Raw genomic sequence first — 11,329 nt, forward strand, 5'->3', positions numbered from 1 at the left:
TCTATATGCATCTATCTGTACCTACATACCAAGTGGGAAGAAGTGGAGAGTGGGACCTGTGTGGACTCTGCTTTTTCCTGTGTAGGTACTCAAAATAAATACTCAATCAAATGCTTTGCAGGACAAGCACCAACAAGACAGAGCATTTCTTATCTTCCTGATCCTGCCTTCAGTTTTTAGATGCAATAGACACAGTTCTGTTTTCTACCTGATTTGGGTGTTTGGGGTTTTTTCTTTAATTCTTAAGAAAAAAAGGCTTGATAAGATAGCAACACGGTATGCACAGAAAGAAAAGACTTGGATTCCATGTGAAGGGGAAAAAACTGCTTTCAAACGCTTTAAAAGACAACATTGTGTCTCAACTTTGAAACCTCATTTTGTGGTCCTGTTCGACCTATGCAACCAGTTTATCCTCTTTTTCTTCCCCCTTGTTATCCTTCAAAAGCAATACAAAACAAACCAAAGAAACAAACAACTCATTTCTTGATAAAACAAAATAAAGGTGAAATGTTCCATTTGGGAAAAGGAGGGGACGGGTACCAGGGGCATGGGACAGCAAGAGCATGCCTGAGGCAGTGGCAGAGTTTTCTTCAGAGTGAGAGTTTGGGGACCTTCCACAGAAGTGCAGCAAAGTAGTGATAATTATGCATCTTTAGCCAACCAAGTGCAGAAAGAAAATGAAAGCAGTGAACAGTCCTTATACAGGCAGTGTACATAGTAAGAGGGGGGGAAAAAAAGTAGGGGAGCTTCAGTAATGTGGTAGCGTAGGACAGAGCAGGGAAGCAAAGAACAACCCTTTCTGTTGACTTCCTTGGGAGCTGGATCAGAGCCTCCATGCAGAGCTGCTCCTCAGGCAGCTGACTTTCCTTTTCTAATATTTGGTCTTCTTTCTCTGTTTACTTTTTTTTGTGCTTTGTCCAAGTAAGATGAGATCATTCATCTTGAGCCAGATTCATTGCCCAGGGAAGTCAAAGGAAGTCTCTATGTTAACTTCAATGGGCATTTGATCAGGGACCTTTGGATGTGGCAAACATTCTTAGTACCTTCCCGGCTGTGTACTTCATCGCAAAAAGTGTGGCTAACTTTTTCTTGGTGTGATTTTAATCATGTGAAAAGCGAGTGCTTTCTCTGTCCTTTCAGGGACAATAACAACAACAATGGTAACCATCTACTAAATGTCTGGAGAGAAAAAAAAAATAAGCAGAAAAGAATTCATTTCACAATAGAAGGAACTCTGGATATTGACTAAGGAACTCTCTAAAGCCTGCTGAGCCTAGTTCTAATTTCTAACAGCACTCAGCAAAAATATCAATTATTAAATACTTTAAGGAAGATTATTCCCTTTTCAAATATTATTCTGTACATTTAGACCCTGCTTAATAATTCTCTTTTTTTTAGACTTTCATATTAAAATGGTACTGTAAATTCATCAACATTACAAATAATTCATGCAGAGACTTGCTAATTTTGGAAGAGACAGTGTGAGCATGCCTTTATTCTTGCTTAAGTCATGGAATCAGCTTCCAAAAATCAGTTTCACTGCCCTTTACAGGATGCAGTTGGTTGTTAATAAGTTCTCCCATAGGTGAGGTAACCTCTTCAACGTAAACTAATAGGAGACTTTTTAATAAATTCCTGCTTTTGATGTTTGCTGTATTTGTCATCAACAAGTCTCCTTGTCAAACACACAAGTGTTAGCTTTTGACACCAGAATCTGAGTCATAGCAGATTTTTCTCCACTATACGTTGTATCCCCTCTTTTCCCACCCGGTCTAGCTGGCACTCGGATGCAATTCTCAGTTGTGTTACAAAATGAGAATAGATTACAAAGTTTTCCTTTCATCCCTTGCAAAATGTGAATTCTTCCTTACCTGTTTCTCTATAATGAGCACCCCCTGCCTGCTTTTCACAATCTTTCCAGGGACCAAGAGGTACCCAGATCCCTCACACCATTCAGAGCAAAATCCTATTTACATCTAGGGAGATTACACACAAATTAGACACATTTTTTTAAGCTTCATTTTTTTCCTCTTCTCTCCAACTCTACTTCCCATTACAAAAAGAAAAGACTTAAACTGCAAAATTTACACTTAGATCTTGACCATGTGAAACCTGTTGGCAAAACCTGGGACTTCAGTTAAACCTACCATAAAGCCAGAAACCGTTCCTGAAATTCAGACCTAGCTCTGGATTTTAAGAAATTCTGGAAGGGCTAGGATTCCTGAAACAGGGAACAGGATTCCCTATTTCAGCTTGTACCTTTTCTTCTTCCCTCAAACAATTCAGAGATCTAGACTTAGATTTAGAACACATCACTCATTCAGCAATTCCAGTGGTTCCCACACTGTCACAGCCAGAGAAGCCAAATGCGTTCTGGTCAGAAAGAACTAGTGGTATTTGTTAAGTTCAGTCATAACTAAGAACAAGTTTCTCATTGCTCTGCAATCCTACACTGATGAATTCACCAGCATCACATCTCAAATACGTTCTGTAGATGCAGTATGCAACTGTGAGAAACTGCTTTAAGTGACCTGCCTTTTAAATTCAAGATGTCCTTTCCCATTATGTTTTCATTTTCCCCTTCTGGTGCCCCTCACAATTGCAGAGGCAGACCTTACACACCAGGTTACACTGTGCTTGCTATGAAATTGCAGCCCTACCGTTCTCCTTGTAGCCCATTCCCAAAATGACCTCTGGTGCTCTGTAGTAACGTGTCACCACATATGGAGTCATCATGAAGCTGGTGCCTGCAGTCCTGGCCAGTCCAAAATCCAAAATCTTCAACGTGCAGTCAGATTTTACTACAATATTACTGGGTTTTAAATCCTGCAAAAGACAGTGAAAAGACATATGATCATCCTTCATAAAGCCAGGCACAGCTGTGATATGGACTGATATTTTAGGTTACCCTTCAAATATTCTTTTACTCTTCTGACATGATCAGAAATACTTGTAAATACACGGCAAAACCTTGCTACTGTTTCTCTAGCAAGCTCTTCTGGAAAGATGTTCTAACTTGCCACACTGTGGGGCTTTACCTGGATAGCAGGAGCCTACTAGTATTAAATTAATTACTTCTAGCAGTCCAAGAAGCTAGGATGAATACTACAGTGCTGTTTCAAGTTGTTTGGTGGGGTTTTTTTAATGCTGTGAGCCCAATAGAGACATTCCAGCTGTACATGTGGAGATACCTTAATGCTTAATTTATAATAATTCAACTCATCCTTCTCTGGATGACTATCTATAAGCTAAATCTATCATCCTATGCTAGACATACAACCTGCCAAGAAAGGAGACCTTTGTATATTGTAAAGCAACATCCATTTTGTAACCCATTTTATCAGCCCTTCTTTTCTTCCTCTCATAACAGAAGGGAAATGTTTTTTGGATTTGTTTTTTTTCAGTTGGAAATCCCAAATTAGTAAAAGCACATTTGAATAAAGACGTTAACTCAGGATATTTTTGATCCTTTCAGAATTGCCTCCTGCTCACAGTCACATGAAGTATTCCCTCTGTTGTCAGCAATCACATGTAGTGCTACCTCTGGCATTGACAGCCAGGTACCGCATCCTTGCCAGACACAGCACTCTGATGGGGAAAAGCAAAATGAGAGGATGCGTTTAATATAGACTTAACAGTCTTCTCATTTGTTTTAGGACACATAAATGATGGCAAATACCAATTCCATATGCCCTGACCTCTGCAGATCCTATCAAGCAACACTTGGACCACACTACAATATCCATTCAAAGCATGTGAATGTCATGCGTGGTAGATGTAGCCAGCTGCATTTTCAGGAGAAATAATGTTTATCTACATGTTTCAGAGATCATAATCACTTTGATGATTTCCAGTGCTTATTATTTGGTTATTATTTATTTTTAATAATCACATTACCTTTTTGTCTGATTAAGTTCACAAATAATCTCATTCCTAACACAAGTATGAAGCTACTCTGCTAAGGGGATGGACTACAACCCATAAGTTTATAGTGATTTTACTGGGAGATAGGGCTTTGATCCACAGTACACAAGAAACAAAAGTGGTTTCTAAAGTCTTCATGATGATGTCATATGCTGCCTTAAGTTTCAAGCCCCTTACCCTGTGAATAATTCCTGCAGAGTGAAGATGCTTGATACCACAGAGCATTTGGTACAGTAGATAAGACATTCGCTCATGGTCTAGCTCCATCTGAATGACCTGGCACAGATTGGCATCCATTAACTCCATTACCAGGTAACTGAAGGAAAAAGTAAAGTCAGAGGGTTATTGTCTGCGTCGAAGAGGAACCACAGCATCTTCTCAAATAAGTAACAATGCCTTTTCTTGCTTCAAAATTCACTTTATTTCTAATGACTGGGGGTGACACAGCTGGAGACTGGGCCCACTCACAACTGTACGATTGTGGTGTTTGTTTCTCACTACACCATCTCACAGCAGAGACACCCTTCTTTTAGCATCCCAGCAAAACACATGGATTGCTGGTCCTTTCTTGGTGCATTCTCCATGGCAGACACTGTCATGGAGAACGGTTATAACAAAACAAATATGAAACAAGGAAATGTTTCAGAGACATCAGTCTCTTTTACAGGAAATTATTTCAGAATCAAGTGCCACATTTCAAAACTTCACACGTGTCAGGGAGTCACATAACCACCATCATTTCCCAAGCAAACTAGTGACACAAAAGCAGGCCCTTTTAACTGCTCATACCCCTTCCTCTGCATGTGAAGGCAAATGCAAACACACTAACCCTCTCAAGAAGAGTCACCACAGGCTTTTCACACTATTATAGCACTTAGGAAACTGGTATTTGGCACCTTATAAGTGACAAAATTGCTCCCGTATGGGAATGAAGAATAACAGTCTAAGCACGGAGCAGACTGCACGGGATCTTTTTTAGAGGGGCCCATAATCTTTGCATTTTGCTGAGTTATGGCATCCAAGGTACACTGTAATGCCCCATATATCTCTAAAGCTTTAGTTTAATTACTGCCTGTGTTACTTACACATCCTGGAACTCCTCCAGAGATTTCTGTGGTGTGAAGACATTTAATAGACTGATAATCTGAAAAGCAAAGTATAAAGGATAAAGAGATGTGATAAAAGTAAGCAGCTGAACCCATTTTGACGTGTGTGTTAAAGTATAAACTCTGTTTTTTCACCCCTCAATTTATACTAACACTTCTTACTTTATGGATTAGTAAAAAGTTGTCAATATTCAAAATAAAATACCACAGATCTCTAAGATTTTATAGGTGCACTTCAAACAGTTTCTGAGAGAAGGATTAATGATCAGTGACAAACCGAAATGCTAAGGGTGAAGCAGTCCTCTGAATTTTGAAGTTACAGGTGCAAAGACCAACTTCAGTTCAATCTAGCACAGCAGTCCTTGTGCTACAGCCAGAAATTGCTTATAGATTAAGAACTCATCTGAGGGGACAAATAATCAAGGACCATCTTATTAAAAATAAAGTGAAGACCTTACTTCTCTCTGACGTGGCCTCAGTTCCTCTGAGGGCACATATGCACACATGCTGGCACAAATCCCATCATGAGAGGTACTGCTTTTTAGTGGAATCACTTTAAAATGGTAGACACATTCTGGGCAAAGACATCTTGCATACTGCAACTCCTTTTTTACTTGCTTGTTTGGGGTTTTGTTTTTTAAATGGGTTGGGCTGTTGAAAGACACTGATAAGAATGTGTGAAACAGTACAGAGGAAAAATCTGACCTCAGGGATCTAAATTTCCTATGCTTTCCTCCTGCGTGGGCAACAGAGGAGAGGATATCAGCACAGCCCTCATGAAGACAACAGCTGAAAGTCTCCCCCCTCACCTCCACTAACGCTCTAGGCTTTCTAACAGGAATGGGTCAATATTCTTTCTGTCTGCTCCACATATTCCGAGCAATTCTTGCCTCTGCACAAGAGCCTTTACAATCCTCTCCTTCCTTTGCATTTGTCTGTACAGACAGACTGAAACTCTGACCCAACCGATGCGGTGCTGTTCTCAGCTCTTATGTGACATTTTAAAAATTATATATTCAAAATTAACACTGCTCTTTCCTGTCCATTAAAAACATGAGTGCAGAATGTATCATTCTTCTGCCTGCAGGGAGAACTACTCACTCACCCCTGCATTTTCAAAGCCTCCCACATTGGTCTGACTGAGTGTAGTTTCCATCCAAGTCAACAGGGAGGAGATAGATACAGTCCTAATCAATACAGCAGGCACGTAAGGATAAGTCAATGCCCAGAAGTGGGGCAGAGGACACTACAGGTGACAAGTGCTCCCATCTGCCATTTTAGGGTCAGTCCTTTTTCTTTCCATGCAAATTTGTGATTGGAAACAAGTGTCAAATCTCACCTTCCATCATGCCTTTCAAGCTAAGTTATGATTTGTGTAAGGAAAGAGTCATTGCAGGATCTGAGGCAAAGGTAAAGGTAGAGCAAACTGAAAAATTCACTGCTAATAAAAAGGAAGGGGCACAGAGGTATAGCACCAAGCCACAGCAGAAATCAAAGAACTATATGAAAATTAAATCCTTGGGAGATCCCTTGAGAACACAGTGGGGCAATCCTACATATCTCACTACAGAAAAGCAAGTGGGATCAGGCAGATAGTTCTAACTAATAGATAAATGCCTACAATTAACATACAGCCCTGGAAAAACACTCCTGCTGCAGCACAGGAATATTTCCATTTGTTATGGATACTAAATGTTATACCATAGCTAGTGGGTGTAAGAAGCAGGAAAGTCTAGAGCCTGCTAGTGCTGTTTATTTCAACAAGAACACTGTGATGAGAAGGAATGGCACGATATGTTGAGGCTTCAGAGTCCCTGGTTCCACAACATTAGCTTATAGACAAATACCTGAGAATGGAAAAATGCTTTTGCTTCTTTATTTTCTTCGGCAGTTTTGCAGCAACCTTCACCATGACCATGTCTCATCTTGTACAATCTATACAATGCATCTATACGACTAGGTTTCAGATGAAGTCCAGAACAAGGAGTGATGTTCACGCATGGCTACTCCAACTCAAGAGACGCTGCTTTTGAGTCACAAATCCCAGCGACAAGAGGATGGAGACAGGATTCCAGCAACCACTTTAGGTATTTCTGGATAAGGAGTTGACAGGAACATATTCTGCTCTCTCACCTTCTATTGCCCTAACCCTACTAGCACCATCCCTGTTTGGCACAGCTTTTAAATAATCACATGGAAGATCCTCACCCTCTCCTGTGGGCATACAGTACCAGAAAGACTGTAGTTCTTAAGTGTAATTTACTTTTTGTTTCTTCTGTTACAAAGAGGCACTCAACAAAACCATCTTCTTTCTAACAAACCACTTCAGTTACCTACTGAGAACTTACATTTTTATGATTCACACACTTCATGAGGACCAGCTCCCTGTAAGCTCGCTTGGCGTGAGTTTGGTTCTGAAATGGTCTGCTGAGCTTCTTAATGGCCACGTTTCTGTCAAGGACGGCATCATATGCAGCACTGTAGTAATTACAAACACAAGGGTTATGCATCTTAGAGGATATCCTGCATTTCTCATGGCAAATTCCTGAGCCTCAAGTCTACTATTGCCTTTTTTCCACTGAGAAAAATACTGGGGAAAAAGGAAGAGAGAGTTTGTAGTGAGAAAAAAGAAGATATCAAAAGGAAACATGTAGCACCACATCAGCAGAAGACAGCATGCACCACTACTACTGAACTCCAGTTCCATAGGAAGTTCACACTTATTTTCAAGGGGTGGGGGGAAAAAAAGGTCACTTCAAATAAATAAAAATACAATAAAAATTGGATGAGACAAAGTTGTTTCATAAAGCAACTCTCTGTGCATTGGGTACAGCGGAGAGGCTTTTGCTTTTTCTGTCATGATTAAGGACACCTTCACCGAGTGGCTCAATGAACTACTGCCCTCTTATCTAGAATGAAGTTTGGATTTTCCATATGATATTCCTAAGGGAATCAAGTTATTTAATCATTCTTTGAGACCATATAATCCGATTCCAGTAACATACCTAGAAACAGAATGATTTCACAAAATTTCTTTACAATTTCCTTCTGATAAAGAAAAGATCTGTTACATATGCTTAGTTAAAAATGTTGTAAACAAAGAAATACAGATTCTGGTTTGCAAAGAGGGCTTTTAAAGCTGGGCTTCCAAATTGTCCTTAAACTTTGAAATGTTTTGTACAGCCTTGCATTATTTTGATAATCTTAACCTCCTATGAATTTGAACCATTTATTTTGGTGGTTCAAATCTGACTACACAAATTTTGACTTCTGCATTTCACAAAGCACACTAATTCTAAGAAACATTCCCAAATGGATAGTCCTCAGACCCTCCTCCTGATTCTCCCTTTTACCAAGAATTAGAAAAGGCATGACACAAGTTTTCTGCTACTCCATGAAGAGCAGCAGTACATTTTCCAAAAGATAAATCAACCAAATCACTAGTTGTTCTTACAATAATGACTTTATTAAGCATCAAATAAATATTCAAAATCCTGTAATATTTCTTCTTATTAATTCCTGCTTATTGTGGACATGCACTGACATTCACTTACAGAGTCCTACTGACCAAGTAGAGAGCAGAAAGCATGCAAGCATCACAAGTTTAGCCATGAAGCCAACAAAAACGTTTGAGTGCTCTAAATATGTAAAAAAAGTGTTGGCACTGTATGTCTTGGAAACCACACAGGTGGAGGAGAGTAAGAAATATTTCAATTACACTACTCCTGCATAAATAACACACCAAATACATCCCATAAATAAGAATGATGGCTTGCTGAAGGTGATGAGGAGTTTTGCAAAGAATGCTTTAGTCTACTGTTGACATTTGGGGCAGCATGGTGGGATTTCCACCAAGAATATGTTTAGAGAGGAAAAATTAATTCTCATTACTGTCCATGCATGTATTCTGAAACTGTCAGAAGTTCCATTTTAACATTTTTCATAGTGAAACTATTTCAGATCAAGTGTTAATTTACAGACAACAGTACAAATAAATTACTGGATCTGCCCAAATTATCTACACTATGAAATGCCAAGTCCTGTACCTGGGAAGCAAGACCCCCAGGCACCATTACACACTGGAGGGCTACCAGTCTGGAGAGCGGCTTTGCAGAGAAGGACCAAAGGGTCTTGGTGGACAACAAACTGAACACGAGCCAGCAACGTGCCCTCGTGGCAAAGGAGGACAATGGCACCCTGGGTTGCATTTAGGAAGACTGTTGCTAACAGGCCAAGGGAAGTGATCCTTCCACTCTGTTCAGTGCTACTAAGGCCACATTTGGTCCTGCTTCAGGCTCCCCAGTACAAGATAGATAAGGATGTACTGGAACAATTCCACTGATGGGCCAATGAAGATGATGAGGGACTGCAACATTTGTCATACAAAGAGAGGCTGAGTGAGCCGGGGTTGTTCAGCCTGGAGAAGAGAAGGCTTGGGGGGATCTTACCACTGTTAAGTATCTGCTGGGAGAAGTAAAGATGATAAAATGGAGCCAGACTCTTCCAGTGGTCCTGAGCAACCTGCTCTAGTTGACCCTGCTTTGAACAGGTGGGTCAGACTAGTTGCTCTCCAAAATCATTCATTCTGTCTTTTGGTAACAATTCTTTCTTCTCTTGTTCATTAATAAGCCATATAACATTTATGACCCATCTAAGATCATGCCAGGCACGTGCATAAACAAAGATATTACCCTCACTAGTTAAAGAATATATAAGCAGCTCAGGGCTTAGGTGATAAAGGTATCAAAGAACCAGTCTGACTTGACTTCATTCTGGTCAGAGAATTTCACTAAAGCAAACCTTACGTTGGGAGGAACAAGATGTGTGACTTAAAGTCTAACAGTCCATAGCAGAAAGAAACCTCCTGTAGCAATTGTCAGAACTGTGTGTCTCATTCTCATTTAGTTCAGCCACAACCCAGAGAATTTCACTAAAGCAAACCTTACGTTAGGAGGAACAAGATGTGTGATTTAAAGTCTAACAGTCCATAGCAAAAAGCAAACCTCCTGTAGCAATTGTCAGAACTGTGTCTCATTCTCATTTAGTTCAGCCACAACACAGCATCATAAAGCCCACAACTAAAATACCCCTTAATTCCATTCAGAAAGTATTGAACAAACAAAATGCAAAGCCAAAGGATTTAAAAACCACAATCTTTCCAAAGTTAAATATTTTGCTTCTATCATTCACAGACATATATTGCAAATATACTTCAGCAGACACATCTCTCAGCTAATCCATATTACATGATGGCTCAAATTCTTTTAAGAAAAACCTACATGAGATTCATCGGAGCTATGTAAGAGTATTTTGAATCACTTTAATAATCTTTTCTCATATTTAAATCTCATTAGTTGAACCATAAAATCACTAACTAAGAGTTAGAAAACAGTAATGCTGAAAGCTTTTCTGGGCAATCATTTTCTCCAGTTCCTGATCTCTGTTTGTTTTTTTGAATTTTCTCTCTCCATTTAAGAAAGATATAAAAAAAAGCCTCAATCTAAAATCAGAAAACAAAAGGCTTCTTAAGCCTTTGGCTCTTCCAGTCCTTTACATACCATGGAGGAAAATAAAACAACTAAAGTAATCCTTTGGACAGGGATTATTTACTTTGAGATACAAGGATCTTGACTGAAGGTCTATCATTGTCTCCTAAAAAATGGAAGGTGTCCAACTACTTCACGAATTCAATATGTAAATTCATTGCACTGAGTAAATTAATAGCACTGATGGTTTGGGGGTTTTTTTCTATTCACCAGAGAGAAGCTTTTGTTTACAGACAGCCAACTATGCATTTTACTACAATGAAATTACAGATACCACACGGAGGTCCTCTCTCTGGTGCTTGCTACACAAAATCCTTACCTTGGAACACCAAGGTTAGTATTGATAATAAATCAGCCTCCTTAAGACAAACTTCAGTCACTGGCAGAAGAGTGGCTGTATAAACAGGTGACTCAAGGGAGCAGGAATAAGAGAGAGAGAGTAATGAGTGTCTGTGAACTGCCATGAAAAGGCTGAACGTGAAAAATCAATTTCAAGATCTCCAATAAGAGACTGGATTTGCATCGAAAAGCCTGTACTTCTTTCTCTGGAAAATCTATTGTAACACCTCTTGCTCAACTATGAATTTATTTTTTAATTTATACAGTTGCCCTGTTTTTATAACAAAGACAATAATTCACCCCTGGTCTTGTAATAAAATGATAGTTTTACTGCAACATGTGCTCAGAAAAAAATCCTCCAAGTTTGCTACTTTATCTCTGGTAGCTGTACAGACAGAAAATGTAAATAAACTC

The 11,329-nt window shown here is 39.4% G+C and overlaps 1 protein-coding gene across 1 annotated transcript in view; it reads right to left on the bottom strand.

Annotated features, from left to right (window-relative positions):
• Positions 1 to 9,405, bottom strand: part of LOC104530925 (mitogen-activated protein kinase 10) — a gene marked incomplete at its 3' end in the record, with an annotated part of 32,868 nt that extends 23,463 nt beyond the window's left edge. The window contains exons 1-6 of the mRNA XM_010175660.2: positions 9,337 to 9,405; positions 9,083 to 9,227; positions 7,379 to 7,509; positions 5,010 to 5,068; positions 4,102 to 4,240; positions 2,661 to 2,826 (exon numbers count right to left, since the gene is read on the bottom strand). Of these exons, the coding sequence (XP_010173962.2) occupies positions 2,661 to 2,826; positions 4,102 to 4,240; positions 5,010 to 5,068; positions 7,379 to 7,509; positions 9,083 to 9,227; positions 9,337 to 9,405 (709 nt within the window). The remainder of the gene's footprint in view (positions 1 to 2,660; positions 2,827 to 4,101; positions 4,241 to 5,009; positions 5,069 to 7,378; positions 7,510 to 9,082; positions 9,228 to 9,336) is intronic.
• Positions 9,406 to 11,329: the final 1,924 nt, after the last annotated feature.

This window comes from Antrostomus carolinensis, unplaced genomic scaffold (assembly GCF_000700745.2).
Source record: "Antrostomus carolinensis isolate BGI_N321 unplaced genomic scaffold, ASM70074v2 scaffold699, whole genome shotgun sequence".
NCBI lineage: Eukaryota > Metazoa > Chordata > Aves > Caprimulgiformes > Caprimulgidae > Antrostomus > Antrostomus carolinensis.